Here is an 18,517-nt window from a genome sequence, read left to right as displayed (position 1 = left end):
AACTCCTTCTTTAACTCCGGAAAGGTTTTAAAAGCTCCTTTGGAGAACAACTGAGTCAAATATTTTATTCTATGTTTTGGCCAAAACTCAAAATCGGGAAGTCAATCTAGTTCCGGTAATTTTACATTCCTCCACAATGGCAACACAGGGGACCATCCCTCTCCACCTCCCCTATTACCCCAAATCATGTTAGAGGTGAGGTGTTCAACTGGATATTCACCCATTCTGTACAGAAAATTTGTCAGAGCCTCATGTAATCCAAGGAGTGCCGCTTCCAGCACCACTGCCGGATTGTTAGCATCCGCCCTTACCCACCATCTGGACAGCACAGTAATATCTATACATGTCCGGTAGAGCCAAGCCACCTCGAGTGTAGGGCGCTTTTAGAGTTTCCCTAGCCAATCTAGGTTTTGTGTTAGTCCAGAGGAATGGAGTCAGTAGTTTGTCAATTGCCACAAAATGAGGTTTCTGTAGGACAACTGGCGTTGCTCTATATACATATAGTAATTTGGGTAGAATTGTCATTTTAAAAATGTTGATACGTCCCACCAGAGACCAGAGGGTTTCCCATGCCTTCAGTGTTTGGTTGATGCATTCCATGGTCGGTGAAATATTAAGTGGGATAAATTGCTGTATATCTTTATGTATGATAATTCCCTTGTCTGAATGTTTACTGGTTATGAGAGATACACAAGGCACTGCTGATAATCAATGGAGGTGGAATCCGGGACGTGCAGCATGGTGCCATACTCGACAATTTAACCTTACCATTATAAATAAATACACAAGACTACCATTGTGGATAAAAATGGTCGCGGTCTTTATTAAACTGGAGGGGGGGGGGGTAACCATAAATAATACAATTCCATAAATTATTAAACTATTGAAATTCCCACCAATATTAACTCAAGTCCATTAGTGCACTACTCATCAAGAGTCCACCCAGTAAGGCTGATCGACTAACCCCCCCCCCCTCCCCTACCTCCCCCCTTTTCAAAAGACCTCGACTTAACCCTTGGGAGGTTGGGTGGGACACGATCTTCTTTCTTCACTCTTCAGCCGCTGACAGAGCTCCCAATGGTGAGTGTCTGCTATAAATACTCCTTCATTCCTGCCGAAAATTGCCCTTGACCAATCCATTGATCCAGCTAAAAATAGCCCTTTGCCCAGCAACTGGTCAGCAACCCTTTTCTGCCAATCACCTTTACTTCAGCTGCCGGCTAACCACAGATTTACCTGAGGAGAAATAAATGGCGGGAAAAGGAGAGAAAGAAGGGGGGCAGAGGGGGTAGAGAGACATGGCCACCAACAAGACATATTATATGTCTCAATGACACCATGAGGGGCACATGCCAATTACTGGCACAGCCCCATTCAGGATCAGCGGTGACCGCCGGGAGTCCTCTCATTCAACGATATTGACTGAAAATAAGAGAGAAAGGAAAATTATAATCTGATACGTCTCTGCAGCTTTACTCCACTACCCCCATCAGCTGGAAATCAACTCCCATCATCCAAAAATACTTTCCTATCCCTTTCCAAGCTTTTAAAGGGGAATTTCCTGTACAGAACATAATAAGTGCGTTACCATCTGTAATGTCAGGGTAGAAACACCAGGGGGCGCGAGGATTTCTGGAGTCGAAGCAGCATCCCTGATGGTAGCACTGGTCCATGTCGATGCCGTAGTGTCCGCAGTTGACTCTCAGTTTAGGCAACACAGCGCACTGGATGGTCTCTGCAGGAGTGAACTGATATCATGTCACACATGACTTGCTGGGATTTGTAGTCCCTTCGGGATAAGTGACTGGAATATTCTCATCTGCGCCATCTTTAAAGAATCAACATCTGCTGCACCTGTACAGCGACTATCGGCAAGGGGCAGCATAGGATTAGAAAAACAGAGCAAATTGTTGACCCCATCACGGAACGGAACCACACCGGCCGTGTGAATCAGTTCTTACAGGGATTTACATAAAAAAACTTTCTGGTTTCCTGTGACCACTTCAGTCTACATAGCCATGTGTACCTACATAGTGGTCACCCAGACATGGAGCAAGTGGTCGCTAGGCAACCTGAAGTAGTCCGGTCAAAAAAAAAAAACACACACACTATCTGCAGTAGGAGACAGAGCATTAAAGGGGTTGTATGGGTTACAGATACTGAACCATCCTGAGCACAGGTCATCAATACCTGTCGCTTTGACAACCCCTTTAAGTACCGCCCTTCAGCTATTATTCCTTGTGTTCTCTGACAGATTATTTTTTCTACTGATAAACACTAGGGGTGAGTGTTTTGCCTTTAGGTTTACTGCCCCTTTAAGTGACTACAGAGAAGCAGTTCTTCTGTCCGGCGTTACCTGCTTGTATTTTGGGCAGGTAGCACCGTACACCTCGGTGAATGGCGGAGTCGAAACAGCATCCACGGTCTGTGCATTCCATCTCGGAGATTCCTGGATATCCGCAGTCTAGTCTGGATTTGGGTCTGGCTGGATTACATTTTGTGGCTGCAGTGCGAGAAAAGATAACCTGAGTGCATGGTCATAGTCCTGCAACGATGGTGCACCTACTGTGGGGGGAACCCTGCCTCCTATGTGACCAGTATTTCATCAATACAGATACATGTTGAGGACGCGTATCGGCCCGTCCAGCCTTCATCAGCTCATTACAGAGTCATGTGTAGCCTTAAAAACCTCTCCAAACTCCTCCTCCTCTCGGACATAAAACACCCACAGCTGGCTGTGATAATGAATAGCTATGCTCGTGAATCACTCCACTGACCCATTGTAACGACACCTCAGATGAACAACATACAAAATAAGCAAAAATAAATCTCAAAAATCGGATGAGCAACAAAGATCGATGTAAAAATCCCTTGCTTGCAGTAAATCATCGCTAATTCCCAGTCTGTAAGAAAATCCAAAAATAACATTAAGGCCTCTTGCACACGAACGTTTTTTTTTCCGTTTGCGGACTGTTTTTTTAATGGTTCCGCAAAAAAAAAGCGGAATGTACTCCGTATGCATTCCGTTTCCGTATTTCCGTTTTTCCGTTCCATTGAAGGATGGAACATGTCCTATTATTGTCCGCAAATCATGTTCCGTGTCTCCATTCAAGTCAATGGGTCCGCAAAAAAAAAAAAACAGAACACATACGGAAATGCATCCTTATATTTTCCGTATTTGTTCATTACTCTGTAATGAGCTGATGAAGGCGGGACGGGCCGATACGCGTCCTCAACATGTATCTGTATTGATGAAATAAAGAGAGGTTTTGAAGACAAAGAGATTCCGCTGGGATTTTTTGCTACATTTCCATTGGAGTGATTCCTTTCACGTGCCAACAAACTGGAAGTCAGGTGCTGACCATTTTTGCATGCTATGTGACCAGAGCTGGGAGGGAGTCGGGCGCCGCTGGTCTGTGTACCCTGATGGCCTTCACAGCATTATAGCGGTTACCTGCAGCCGCCACTAGGTGGAGCTCTCTGCATACAGTTTTATATCTCATTGACGTTCATGCTGGCTGTATAAATCTACAGGCCGTGAGCACCCCCTAGTGCTGGCTGCATGGAACTACAATTATTGATCCCTTATACAATTATAATGTAAAACTTTGGACTAAGTTAGATGGATAGATACAGTAGGTATTACTTTATTAAAGTTCACCTTCATATTTCGATGGAGTATAACACCAGATGGCATAAGGTATGGAGTCGTCGAAGCAGCACCCGTTCTTTCTGCACTTTTCTGCTGTAATTCCAGGATATCCACATTCATCTCTGGACTTGGGCTGCACCCCGCACTTGTCTGTGTAGAAGAAGAAGCGGGAGATTTCTTTTCAGCAAATAAAATAAAGAACTAATCAGATCTATTAGTTCACATTGAGCCCAATTCTATATCATTTATTTAGGTATACTAACCCGCACACCAGATGTAGCAGAGCTGACTTCTTGTCATGTGGTACTATGCACTGCACTAAAGTGACCTGCGGTATTAGGCTTCTTTCACATTAGCGTTGGGCTTGTCCAGCAGGGGAAGAGCATGCCGGATCCGTACTAACTCTTGCACACGTGTGCTGCTGGGAGTCCAGCCCATTCAGTATAATGGGGTCGAGCGGGAGATACGGCCGCAGCACGGCAAACATGCCGAGAGGCAGCAGGACAAATACAGCCTGCCGGAACAGCCTGCCGGACAAGCCTAATGCTAGTGCGAAAGAAGCCTTACATGGGACCGAATGTAAATCTACTGAATTATCTTAATTACCACAATGCAGAAATGATGGAGAGGAACGCTGAAGAGCTAAACGACAAACTCAGCTTTACTACATCTGTGTACAGCAATCATTTTTAAAGATTTTTTTACACCATCTGTGAAACTTACAGCAACCCAATATCAACACAGGCTTGGCACTTGAGTACATCTGACATGTTGTCACAGCCCCGCCACCTTCCTTTATTAGGATCTTATCTGCTTTGGATAACCCCCCCGTTTCTTTAAGAAGATCCCACCCAAAATAAGTTGATCACTGGGTGCTGCACTGCTGGAACCCCTAGAGATCAGAGGCAATCTGTAACCTCAGGGGAAATGAAGTAGATAGATATGGATAGATAGATAGATAGATAGATAGATAGATAGATAATGAGACATACAGTCAGGTCCATAAATATTGGGACATCGACACAATTCTAAAACCTTTGGCTCTATACACCACCACAATGGATTTGAAATGAAACGAACAAGATGTGCTCTAACTGCAGACTGTCAGCTTTAATTTGAGGGTATTTACATCCAAATCAGGTGAACGGTGCAGGAATTACAACAGTTTGCATATGTGCCTCCTACTTGTTATGGAACCAAAAGTAATGGGACAATTGGCTTCTCAGCTCTTCCATGGCCAGGTGTGTGTTATTCCCTCATTATCCCAATTACAATGAGCAGATAAAAGGTCCAGAGTTAATTTCAAGTGTGCTATTTGCATTTGGAATCTGTTGCTGTCAACTCTCAAGATGAGATCCAAAGAGCTGTCACTATCAGTGAAGCAAGCCATCATTAGGCTGAAAAAACACAACAAACCCATCAGAGAGATAGCAAAAACATTAGGCCTGGCCAAAACAACTGTTTGGAACATTCTTAAAAAGAAGGAACGCACCGTTGAGCTCAGCAACACCAAAAGACCCGGAAGACCACAGAAAACAACTGTGGTGGATGACCGAAGAATTCTTTCCCTGGTGAAGAAAACACCCTTTACAACAGTAGGCCAGATCAAGAACACTCTCCAGGAGGTAGGTGTATGTGTGTCAAAGTCAACAATCAAGAGAAGACTTCACCAGAGTGAATACAGAGGGTTTACCACAAGATGTAAACCATTGGTGAGTCTGAAAAACAGGAAGGCCAGATTAGAGTTTGCCGAACTACATCTAAAAAAGCCTTCACAGTTCTGGAACAACATCCTATGGACAGATGAGACCAAGATCAACTTGTACCAGAGTGATTGGGAAGGGAGGAGTATGGAGAAGAAAAGGAACTGCTCATGATCCTAAGCATACCACCTCATCAGTGAAGCATGGTGGTGGTAGTGTCATGGCGTGGCATGTATGGCTGCCAATGGAACTGGTTCTCTTGTATTTATTGATGATGTGACTGCTGACAAAAGCAGCAGGATGAATTCTGAAGTGTTTCGGGCAATATTATCTGCTCATATTCAGCCAAATGCTTCAGAACTCATTGGTCGGCTCTTCACAGTGCAGATGGACAATGACCCAAAGCATACTGCAAAAGCAACCAAAGAGTTTTTTAAGGGAAAGCAGTGGAATGTTATGCAATGGCCAAGTCAATCACCTGACCTGAATCCGATTGAGCATGCATTTCACTTGCTGAAGACAAAACTGAAGGGAAAATGCCCCAAGAACAAGCAGGAACTGAAGACAGTTGCAGTAGAGGCCTGGCAGAGCATCACCAGGGATGAAACCCAGCGTCTGGTGATGTCTATGTGTTCCAGACTTCAGGCTGTAATTGACTGCAAAGGAGTTGCAACCAAGTATTAAAAAGTGAAAGTTTGATTTATGATTATTATTCTGTCCCATTACTTTTGGTCCCTTAACCCCTTAAGGACTCGGCCCTATTTCACCTTAAGGACTTGGCCATTTTTTGCAAATCTGACCAGTGTCACTTTGAGTGCTCATAACTTTAAAACGCTTTGACTTACCCAGGCCGTTCTGAGATTGTTTTTTCGTCACATATTGTACTTCATGACACTGCTAAAATTGGGTCAAAAAAGTTAATTTTTTTGCATAAAAAAATACAATTTTTACCGAAAATTTTGAAAAATTAGCAAATTTCAAAGTTTCAGTTTCTCTACCTCTGTAATACATAGTAATACCCCCAAAAATTGTGATGACTTTACATTCCCCATATGTCTACTTCATGTTTGCAGCATTTTGGGAATGATATTTTATTTTTTGGGGATGTTACAAGGCTTAGAAGTTTAGAAGCAAATTTTGAAATTTTCAGAAATCTTCAAAATCCCACTTTTTATGGACCAGTTCAGGTTTGAAGTCATATTGTGAGGCTTAGATAATAGAAACCTCCCAAAAATTACCCCATTCTAGAAACTACACCCCTCAAGGTATTCGAAACTGTTTTTTCAAACTTTATTAACCCTTTAGGTCTACCACAAGAGTTAATGGCAGATGGAGAAACAATTTTGAAATTTAAATTTTTTGGAAAATTTTCCAATATAATCAATTTTTTCCAGGAGTAAAACAAGGGTTAACTGCCAAACAAAACTCAAAATGGGTTGCCCCGATTCTGTAGTTTGCAGAAACACCCCATATGTGGTCGTAAACTACTGTTTGGCCGAACGGGAGCACATAGAAGAAGGGGAACACCATATGGGTTTTGGAAGGCAGATTTTGCAGGACTGGTTTTGTTTATACCATGTCCCATTTGAAGCCCCCTGTTGCACCCCTAGAATAGAAATTTCAAAAAAGTGACTCCATCTAAGAAAGTACACCCCTCAAGGTATTCAAAACTGGGCTTACAAACTTTGTTAACCCTTTAGGTGCTCCACAAGAGTTATTGGCAGATGGAGAAACAATTTAGAAATTTCAATTTTTTGAAAAATTTTCCAATATAATCAATTTTTTCCAGGAGTAAAACAGGGGTTAACTGCCAAACAAAACTCAAAATGGGTTGCCCTGATTCTGTAGTTTGCAAAAACACCCCATATGTGGTCGTAAACTACTGTTTGGCCAAACGGGAGCACATAGAAGGAGGGGAACACCATATGGGTTTTGGAAGGCAGATTTTGCAGGACTGGTTTTGTTTATACCATGTCCCATTTGAAGCCCCCTGTTGCACCCCTAGAATAGAAATTTCAAAAAAGTGACTCCATCTAAGAAAGTACACCCCTCAAGTTATTCAAAACTGGGTTTACAAACTTTGTTAACCCTTTAGGTGCTCCACAAGAGTTATTGGCAGATGGAGAAACAATTTAGAAATTTCAATTTTTTGGAAAATTTTCCAATATAATCAATTTTTTCCAGGAGTAAAACAGGGGTTAACTGCCAAACAAAACTCAAAATGGGTTGCCCTGATTCTGTAGTTTGCAAAAACACCCCATATGTGGTCGTAAACTACTGTTTGGCCAAACGGGAGCACATAGAAGGAGGGGAACACCATATGGGTTTTGGAAGGCAGATTTTGCAGGACTGGTTTTGTTTATACCATGTCCCATTTGAAGCCCCCTGTTGCACCCCTAGAATAGAAATTTCAAAAAAGTGACTCCATCTAAGAAAGTACACCCCTCAAGGTATTCAAAACTGGGTTTACAAACTTTGTTAACCCTTTAGGTGCTCCACAAGAGTTATTGGCAGATGGAGAAACAATTTAGAAATTTCAATTTTTTGGAAAATTTTCCAATATAATCAATTTTTTCCAGGAGTAAAACAGGGGTTAACTGCCAAACAAAACTCAAAATGGGTTGCCCCGATTCTGTAGTTTGCAAAAACACCCCATATGTGGTCGTAAACTACTGTTTGGCCAAACGGGAGCACATAGAAGGAGGGGAACACCATATGGGTTTTGGAAGGCAGATTTTGCAGGACTGGTTTTGTTTATACCATGTCCCATTTGAAGCCCCCTGTTGCACCCCTAGAATAGAAATTTCAAAAAAGTGACTCCATCTAAGAAAGTACACCCCTCAAGGTATTCAAAACTGGGTTTACAAACTTTGTTAACCCTTTAGGTGTTCCACAAGAGTTATTGACAGATGGAGAAACAATTTAGAAATTTCTATTTTTTGGAAAATTTTCCAATATAATCAATTTATTCCAGGAGTAAAACAAGGGTTAACTGCCAAACAAAACTTAAAATGGGTTGCCCTGATTCTGTAGTTTGCAGAAACACCCCATATGTGGTCGTAAACTACTATTTGGCTAAACGGCAGGACATAGAAGAAGGGGAACGTCATATGGTTTTTGGAAGGCAGATTTTGCTGGACTGGTTTATTTACATCATATACCCTTTCAAGCCCCCTGATGCACCCCTAGAGTAGAAACTCCATAAAAGTGACCCCATCTAGGAAACTACGGGATCAGGTGGTTGTTGTTTTGGGACTATTTTAGGGGTAAATATGATTTTTAGTTGCTCTTCATTACTCTTTTTTGAGGCAATGTAACAAAAATAAAAAATAAAAAATTGTTTCTACATTCGCTATTTAGTTTTGTGGAACACCTAAAGGGTTAACATAGTTTGTAAAGTAACTTTTGAATACCTTGAGGGGTGTAGTTTCTTAGATGGAGTCACTTTTTTGGAGTTTCTAGTCTAGGCTACATCAGGGGGGGCTTCTAATGGAACATGGTGTCAAAAAAAAAACTGTCCATCAAAATCTGCCTTCCAGAAACCGTATGGAGTTCCCTTCGTTCTATGCCCTGCCGTGCGGCTATATAGCCATTTACGACCACATATGGGGTGTTTCTGCAAACTACAGAATCAGGGCCATAAATATTGAGTTTTGTTTGGCTGTTAACCCTTGCTTTATTACCGGCAAAAAGGATTCAAATGGAAATTTTGCCCAAAAATGGGTGTTTTGGCACCGTTTTTATTTTATATTTTTAACACCGTTCATCCGAGGCATTTGGTCAAAAGTTATTTTTATAGCGATGACTTTTACGCACGCGACGATGCCCAATATGTATGGCTCTCAGACTTTGGAGACACTAAGCAGGCATCCTAAAAACTGCGGCCCTCCAGATGTTGTAAAACTACAATTCCCACCATGCCCTGCTGATGGCTGTAGGTTGTCTGGGCATGCTGGGAGTTATAGTTTTACAACATCTGGAGGGCCGCAGTTTGAGGATGCCTGCTCTAAAACTAATATTTTTTTGGGGAAAAAAAATTGTTTCCGTGTCTCCAAAGTCTGAGAGCCATAGTTTTTTATGTTCTCTAGTGGACTGTTGGGGATTATAAAAATTTAGTACTCCATGGAAGTGTGATACTCCCTGAAGCAATTGATAATGCAGAGGCCCGGATGATCGGGGCACGTGTCACATTGAGTAGTGGTGTCCTTCCGTATCCCCCTCTTGTGACACACTCTGCATCTTTTTTGGGTTCGTCCCTTCTTTCCAGTATGGGGGACCACACCTGGAAAGTGTTGGCCAGGGACGATCCGGGCGCCTCCAATTCCCGAGGTACTCAGGCCTGCTCTTTCCCGGTCCGAAAAGATCAGGTCTTTGAGGACTGCCTCATAGAATTGGAGGAATGTCCCTGTGCTGCCAGCGCTTCGGGATAGTACAAAAGAGTTGTACATGGCAACCTGTACCAAGTAGACAGCAACTTTTTTGTACCATGCCCGGGTTTTGCGCATGGCATTATATGGCTTGAGGACTTGATCAGAGAGATCAACTCCTCCCATATACCGATTGTAGTCGACGATACAATCGGGCTTGAGGACCGTTGCCGCGGTACCTCGCACAGGGACTGGGGTGGTGCTGTTACCGTGGATTGTGGACAGCATAAGGACATCCCTCTTGTCCTTATATCTGACCAGCAACAGGTTTCCACTGGTAAGTGCACGGGTCTCACCCCTGGGGATAGGTACCTGGAGGGGGTGGGCAGGGAGGCCGCGTTGATTTTTCCGCACGGTCCCACAAGCGAACGTGGATCTGGCGGCAAGGGACCTGAACAAGGGAATGCTGGTATAAAAGTTGTCCACGTACAAGTGGTAACCGTTATCCAGCAGTGGGTACATAAGGTCCCACACGAGTTTCCCGGTAACACCCAGAGTGGGGGGACATTCTGGGGGTTGAATCCGGGAATCTCGCCCCTCGTACACACGAAATTTGTAAGTGTACCCTGAGGTACTCTCACAAATTTTGTATAGCTTCACGCCATACCTCGCCCGCTTTGTGGGAATATATTGGCGGAAACTGAGTCTCCCCTTGAACGCAACGAGAGACTCATCAACCGCGACCTCCCTTCCAGGTACGTAGGCCTGCTGAAATGTGGCCCCAAAGTGATCGATGACCGGCCGTATCTTATACAGCCGGTCATAGGCAGGATCACCTCGGGGTGGACATGCTGCATTATCGGAATAATGCAGACATTTCCGGATGGCCTCAAACCGGGGACGTGTCATAACCATACTGTACAGTGGGGTCTGGTATAGGACGTCCCCACTCCAGTATTGTCTGACACTGGGTTTTTGGACTAGACCCATATGCAGCACGAGGCCCCAAAATGTCCTCATCTCGGCTGCACTGACCGGCGTCCAGCCACCGGGTCTAGCCAAAAATGAGCCTGGGTTTTGAGCGACGAACTGTTGGGCATACAGATTCGTCTGCTCCACCATCAGATTCACCAGTGGGTTACTGAAAAAAAAACTAAAATAGTCAATTTCAGTAAACCCCACTGTGGGAATCTGGATTCCAGGATTGCCAGCAAAATCCGGAATCTCAGGCTCAAAGTCCACTGGGGGACACCAGCTAAGTTCATCGGCAGGGGGCTCCGGTGGACTTATTTGGTGGGCCGGGAAACCAGTACGAACCCCAGGGCGGCTCGTACTAGGGTGGGCCACAGGATCCCTAGCATGTGGGGCCCCTGGCTCCGCCTGGCGGCGTCTCCGCCGCCTTGGTGGCTCATCGTCATCCGATGATGATGAGGAGGATGCGGATGACAAAAGGAACGTGGGGTCATCCTCATCCTCACTGGGGCTCTCGGAGTCGGAGGCAATCTGGGCGTATGCCTCCTCGGCCGAGAACATCCGGCGAGCCATGGGTGTGTGTGCGTGTATGTGTGCGTGTGTGGCAAACTTTATTATATGTGCGTGTGTGTGGGGGCAACGGGTGTTCGCGTACTAAATAAGGAAAAAAAAGGGGCAAGTGTTTAGGAAAAAAAAAAAAAAGTTCAAAGTTGCTGATCAGCGGTACAACGCTGATCAGCGGTGGGGCGGTGGGGCGGGCGATGCGCTAACAGTGGCCGGACAAAAAAAAGTGCCGGACAGTCAGCGCACGCAGAAAAAAAAAAAAAAAAAAAAGTGGTGGTAACGGGGGGGGTTGTAGGGGGGGTGGTGAGGTGGGGGCTGGTGGGGGGAAGGTTGGGGGTTGGGGGGGCTGGTGGTGGTGGGGGGCTGGTGGGGGGGGGCAAGTGGCAGGGGGGGGTCTGGGGTCTGATAGATGGATCAGAAAGAAAGAAAAGAAAGTTTAGTAAAAGTTTTTTTTAACTTTTCCCTTCTTTCCCTTCCTAACGGTGCCTCTCCCTCACTGACCCTAACCTACCTGGGTGGCGATGGGTGCAGGAGGGTGATGGACTACGATTAGGGGGACTCAGGAGCTGGACGCTGGACGGTGCTGCACGGTCAGGGTGCTGGACAGGAAGAGGAGGGGAGAGAGGAGCGCAGGAAGTTTGAATCTCGCGCCTCTCTCCCCTGCACCAATCAGCACCCTGGACAGCAGCGTTCAGCACCAGGGCCAGCGCCGCCTCTCCAAATCCTCGGACTGCGATAGGTGGTGTATAATTACGCCACCGATCGCAGTCTTTTTCCGGTTCATCGGGTCACAGGACACCCGAATGGACCGGAAACGCAGAAAACCGCAGGTCTGAATTGACCTGCGGTTTTCTGCGATCGTCGATACGGGGGGGTCAAATGACCCCCCCCTGCATTGTTACGGGATGCCGGCTGAATGATTTCAGCCGAAATCCCGTTCCGATTAACCCCCGCGGCGCCGGAATAGCAAATTAAAGCCATGACGTACCGGTACGTCATGGGTCCTTAAGGATTCGGGAACCATGCCGTACCGGTACGTCCTAAGTCCTTAAGGGGTTAACAAGTGGGAGGCACATATGCAAACTGTTGTAATTCCTGCACCGTTCACCTGATTTGGATGTAAATATCCTCAAATTAAAGCCGACAGTCTGCAGGTAAAGCACATCTTGTTCGTTTCATTTCAAATCCATTGTGGTGGTGTATAGAGCTAAAAATGTTAGAATTGTGTCGATGTCCCAATATTTATGGACCTGACTGTAGCAGCAGAATTATCCCTCCCTCCTTCTCCTCTTGCATTGCAATTGTCGACATTTATCTTTCCCGCATTTTATTCATGTACCAGCCAGCTCAGGATGAACAGGCAGAAAATTATTAGCTAGATGATGTGCAAAGGTTTAAAAGTAATATCAGGAAGTATTACTTTACTGAGAGAGTAGTGGATGCATGGAATAGCCTTCCTGCAGAAGTGGTAGCTGCAAATACAGTAAAGGGGTTTAAGCATGCATGGGATAGGCATAAGGCTATCCTTCATACAAGATAGGGCCACGGGCTATCCATAGTACTCAGTATATTGGGCAGACTAGATGGGCCAAATGGTTCTTATCTGCCGACACATTCTATGTTTCTATGTTTCTATGATGTGTTTGCCACTTACAGTTGATGGGTAAGTAGGCTTGAGCCCCCAGGATGAGGATGGCAGCCACCCAGCAGAAGGTGTAGGATCCCATTTCTCTTCTCCTTCGAAGCCAAAGTTGGAAGTGTGGAGCTCTCCTGACGGAGGTTATTATATATATCTGATGTCTGTTTGCTTACCTGGCATGGATATCCTAGATTTCTTTTGTGTGTGTTGTTCGTAAAGCAGACAAGCTCGATAATATATGCTCGGATGATGATGATGATGGGATGCAAAGGCTTATATGATAAATATGACGTGGCATAAACCGAGGAGGAGGTAAGTAGTCAAATATGCCATCTCCTATGGTAATCTCGATCTATGGTGCACATCAAGCATTCCTCTCTCCTCGCCTCACTCTCTCCCACTTGAACATACAGAAGCTTAATTGGCAATCGGACCCTTAGGCCCCTTTCACACGGGCGAGTATTCCGCGCGGATGCGATGCGTGAGTTGAATGCATTGCACTCGCACTGAATCCTGACCCATTCATTTCTATGGGGCTGTTCACATGAGCTGTGATTTTCACGCATCACTTATGCGTTGCGTGATAATCGCAGCATGCTCTATATTCAGCGTTTTTCACGCAACGCAGGCCCCATAGAAGTGAATGGGACTGCGTGAAAATCGCAAGCATCCGCAAGCAAGTGCGGATGCGGTGCGATTTTAACGCACGGTTGCTAAGAGACGATCGGGATGGAGACCCGATCATTATTATTTTCCCTTATAACATGGTTATAAGGGAAAATAATACCATTCTGAATAATGTATGCATAGTAAACTAGGGCTGGAGGGGTTAAAAAAAAATATAATAATGTAACTCACCTTAGTCCACTTGATCGCGTAGCCCGGCATCTCCTTCTGTCTCCATTGTTGAATAGGACCTGTGGTGAGCATTAATTACAGGACCTTTGATGACGTCACTCCGGTCATCACATGGTACGTCACATGATCTTTTACCATGGTGATGGATCATGTGATGACCAGAGTGACGTCATCAAAGGTCCTGTTCATGTAATGAATGCTCACCACAGGTCCTATTCAACAAAGAAGACAGAAGGAGATGCCGGGCCGCGATCAAGTGGACTAAGGTGAGTTAAATTTTTTATTTTTATTTTTAACCCCTCCAGCGCTAGTTTACTATGCATTCTGTATTCAGAATGCTATTATTTTCCCTTATAACCATGTTATAAGGGGAAATAAATACAATCTACAGAACACCGATCCCAAACCCGAACTTCTGTGAAGAAGTTCGGGTTTGGGTACCAAACATGCGCCATTTTTCTCACGCGAGTGCAAAACGCATTACAATGTTTTGCACTGGCGCGGAAAAATCGCGGGTGTTCCCGCAACGCACCCGCACATTTTCCCGCAACGTCTGTGTGAAAGAGGCCTTAGGCCTCTTTCATACGAGCGTGACGGATTAGGCCCGGATGCGTTCAGGGTGCGCTCAGTGAAACTCGCACCATTCTGCAAGCAAGTTCAGTCAGTTTTGTCAGCGACTGCGTTCAGTTGTTCAGTTTTTTCTGCGCGGGTGCAATGCGTTTTGATGCGTTTTTCACGCGCGTAATAAAAAACTGAAGGTTTAAAAACAACATCTCTTGGCAACCATCAGTGAAAAACGCATCGCATCCGCACTTGCTTCCGGATACAATGCGTATTCACGCAGCCCCGTTCACTTCTATGGGTGAAAAACACAGAATATAGAACTTGCTGCGATTTTCACGCAACGCAGCACTGATGGGTGAAAATCACCGCTCATGTCCGCTGACCCGATGAAATGAATGGGTCAGGATTCAGTGCGGGCGCAATGCGTTCGCATCACGCATTGCACCCGTGCGGAAAATTCGCTCGTGTGAAAGGGGCCTTAATCCTCATCAGATCTCAAATCAGACCCAAGATGAGACCCCACTCTGTCTTCATCAGACTTTAGATCAGACCCCCATTGTGCTATCACCGGGTGGTATGGCAAACACAGCGCTGCTAAATCTGACAAACACAGCTCTGCTGCGCACAATTTTTTTTTTTTACCAATGGGAACAATAAATGAATGGAAACGGCAATGCTGTCTGAATGTTTATTGGTTATGAGAGATAGACAAGGAACTGCTGATAATCAATGGAGGTGGAATCCGGGACGTGCACCAGGATGAGCGGTGACCGCCGGGAGTCCTCTCATTCAATGACGGTGACTGAAAATAAGAGAGAAAGGAAAATTATAATCTGATACGTCTCTGCAGCTTTACTCCACTACCCCCATCAGCTGGAAATCAACTCCCATCATCCACAAATACTTTCCTATCCCTTTCCAAGCTTTTAAAGGGGAATTCCCTGTACAGAACATAGTAAGTGCGTTACCATCTGTAATGTCAGGGTAGAAACACCAGGCGGCGTCGGGATCGCTGGAGTCGTAGCAGCATCCCTTCTTGTAGCACTTGTCCATGGTGATGTCGTTGTGTCCGCAGTTGACTCTCAGTTTAGGCAACACAGCGCACTGGATGGTCTCTGCAGGAGTGAACGGATATCATGTCACACATGACTTGCTGGGATTTGTAGTCCCTTCCAGATAGGTGACAAAAGGAAAAGGCAGGAATTTTGTCATCGACACCATCTTTAAAGAATCGGCATCTGCCGCACATGTACGAATATCGGGAAGGGGCAGCAAAGGCTTAAAAAAACAGGGCCGCTTTCTTCCAAAAACAGCGCCACCCCTGTCTACAGGATGCGTAAGGTATTGTGGCTCAGCCCAATTCAATGCCATAGAGCTGAGCTGCAATACCAGATGCAAACATGGACAGGTGGGGCGCTGTTACTAAAGCATCCCCCCTCATTGGGATATTACGGCCATGTCTACCAAGTAGTGTAAAGCCTTTGAGGAGCGCGTACCTTTCTTAACCTCAGGCTTGAAGCACCAGGGCACTCCGGGCACACTGCTGTCGAAGCAGCATCCATGTTCCTTGCACTGGTCGGGGGTCACACCGGGGGGTCCGCAGTTCACTCTCAACTTTGGTACAATGGCGCCACAGTCATATTCCACTGGAATGGGAAAGGAAATCGACTCAGAATTGCAGGGATTTCCATAAAAAAACTTTCTGGTTTCCTGTGACCACTTCAGTCTACATAGCCACGTGTACCTACATAGTGGTCACCCAGACATGGAGCAAGTGGTCGCTAGGCAACCTGAAGTAGTCCGGTCTAAAAAAAACACACACACACACTATCTGCAGTAGGAGACTAAGAGCATTAAAGGGGTTGGCGGGGTGAGTGTTTTTTTCCTTTAGGTTTACTGCCCCTTTAAGTCATTACAGAGAAGCAGTTCTTCTGTCCGGCGTTACCTGCTTGTATTTCGGGCTGGTAGCACCATACAACTTGGGGAATTTCGGAGTCAAAACAGCATCCTTTGTCTGTGCAGTTTTTCTCGGAGATTCCTGGATATCCGCAGTTTACTCTGGCTGGGGGTCCGGCTGGATTACATTTTGTGGCTGCAGTGCGAGAAAAGATAACCTGAGTACATGGTCATAGTCCTGCAACGATGGTGCACCTACTGTGGGGGGAACCCTGTGCGACCAGAGCTGGGAGGGAGTCGGGCGCCGCTGGTCTGTGTACCCTGATGGCCTTCACAGCATTATAGCGGTTACCTGCAGCCACCACTAGGTGGAGCTCTCTGCATACAGTTTTATATCTCATTGACATTAATGCTGGCTGTATAAATCTACAGGCCGTGAGCACCCCCTAGTGCTGGCTGCAGGGAGCTACAATTATTGATCCCTTATACAATTATAATGTAAAACTTTGGACTAAGTCAGATGGATAGATACAGTAGATATTACTTTATTAAAGTTCACCTTCAAATTTCCATGGAGTATAACACCAGATGGCATCCGGCACGGAGTCGTCGAAGCAGCACCCGATCTTTCCGCACTCATCTGCTTTAATTCCAGGATATCCACATTCATCTCTGGACTTGGGCTGCACCCCGCACTTGTCTGTGTAGAAGAAGAAGCGGGAGATTTATTTTCAGTAAATAAAATGAAGAACTGATCAGATCTATTAGTTCACATTGAGCCCAATTTTAGATATTTTAATTCTATATCAGGTATACTAACCCGCACACCAGATGTAGCAGAGCTGACTTCTTGTCATGTGGTACAATGCACTACACTAAAGTGACCTGCCGTATTAGGCTTCTTTCACATTAGCGTTGGGCTTGTCCGGCAGGGGAAGAGCATGCCGGATCCGTACTAACTCTTCCCCTGCCGGACAAGCCTAATGCTAGTGCGAAAGAAGCCTTTCATGGGACCGAATGTAAAACTACTGAATTATCTTAATTACTGCAATGCAGAAATGATGGAGAGAGACGCTGAAGAGCTAAACGACAAACTCAGCTTTACTACATCTGTGTACAGCAATCATTTTTAAAGATTTTTTTTACACCATCTGTGAAACTTACAGCAACCCAATATCAACACAGGCTTGGCACTTGAGTACATCTGACATGTTGTCACAGCCCCGCCACCTTCCTTTATTAGGATCTTATCTGCTTTGGACAACCCCCCCCCCCCGTCTTTCTTTAAGAAGATCCCACCCAAAAAAGGTTGATCACTGGGTGCTGCACTGCTGGAACCCCTAGAGATCAGAGGCAATCTGTAACCTCAGGGGAAATGAAGTAGATAGATATGGATGGAAGGATAGATGATAGATAATGAGATATAGCAGCAGAATTATCCCTCCCTCCTTCTCCTCTGCATTGCAATTGTTGATATTTATCTTTCCCGCATTCTATTCATGTACCAGCCAGCTCAGGATGAACAGGGAGAAAAAACAAAGAACTAAATTATTAGCTAGATGATGTGTTTGCCACTTACAGTTGACGGGTAAGTAGGCTTGAGCCCCCAGGATGAGGATGGCAGCCACCCAGCAGAAGGTGTAGGATCCCATTTCTCTTCTCCTTTGAAGCCAAAGTTGGAAGTGTGGAGCTCTCCTGACGGAGGTCATTTTATATTAGATGGCTGTTTGCTTACCTGGCGTTGATAACCTAATTTTTTTTTGTGTGTATTGTGACTAAAGCACACAAGCTCGATAATATTTGCTCGGATGATGATGGGATACGAAGGCTTATGTGATAAATATGACGTGGCATAAACCGAGGAGGAGGTATGTAGCCAAATATGCGATCTCCTTTGATAATCTCGATATATGGTGCACGGCAAACATTCCTCCCTCCTCGCCTCGCTCTCTCCCTCTTGAACATACAGAAGCTTAATTGGCAAAAGTTGAAAGCCATTCCAGTCTTCATCATCATCGTCATCCTCATCCAGCACGCTTCACTTTTGGTTACGTTCATCCAAACCACAACCAGGGCAATTCTCGAACTCGGTAGCAGTTCTGGGACACCAAATCCTTGTTGATATTTGCCTTAGGAACCCATCGTAGACTGGTGAAGGACCATCAGTCAGTGGAGCTGAAAGTAGTCGGGGGACCAACAGGGTAGGTGGACCATTGACATTGGTGGAATCTCCTGAAACCTTTGGTCAATGATGGGGTGGAACATACCACTGAAGGTTGCAATTCCTAGTGCCAAAAGGCCT

The 18,517-nt window shown here is 45.3% G+C and overlaps 1 protein-coding gene across 2 annotated transcripts; it reads right to left on the bottom strand.

The window, feature by feature from the left end:
• Positions 1-676: 676 nt before the first annotated feature.
• On the bottom strand, positions 677-17,889 carry LOC120994455 (putative gastrointestinal growth factor xP4). 2 transcript variants are annotated; one of them, XR_005777418.1, is made up of 7 exons: positions 17,795-17,889; positions 16,775-16,915; positions 16,265-16,411; positions 15,816-15,965; positions 15,288-15,434; positions 15,044-15,121; positions 677-717 (listed from the first exon to the last, which is right to left on the bottom strand). XR_005777418.1 is itself a non-coding variant. In XM_040423030.1 (6 exons), exons 1-6 carry the CDS (start codon positions 17,865-17,867, stop codon positions 15,105-15,107), a joined length of 675 nt encoding a protein of 224 aa, XP_040278964.1. In that variant the 5' UTR covers positions 17,868-17,889; the 3' UTR covers positions 14,994-15,104. The 2 variants fall into 2 exon arrangements, 1 of the variants encoding a protein (XP_040278964.1); XM_040423030.1 differs by lacking the exon at positions 677-717 and having other exon boundaries at positions 14,994-15,121.
• Positions 17,890-18,517: the final 628 nt, after the last annotated feature.

This window comes from Bufo bufo, chromosome 3, assembly GCF_905171765.1.
Source record: "Bufo bufo chromosome 3, aBufBuf1.1, whole genome shotgun sequence".
Lineage (NCBI taxonomy): Eukaryota > Metazoa > Chordata > Amphibia > Anura > Bufonidae > Bufo > Bufo bufo.
This window is presented reverse-complemented; position numbering and strand designations above follow the sequence as displayed.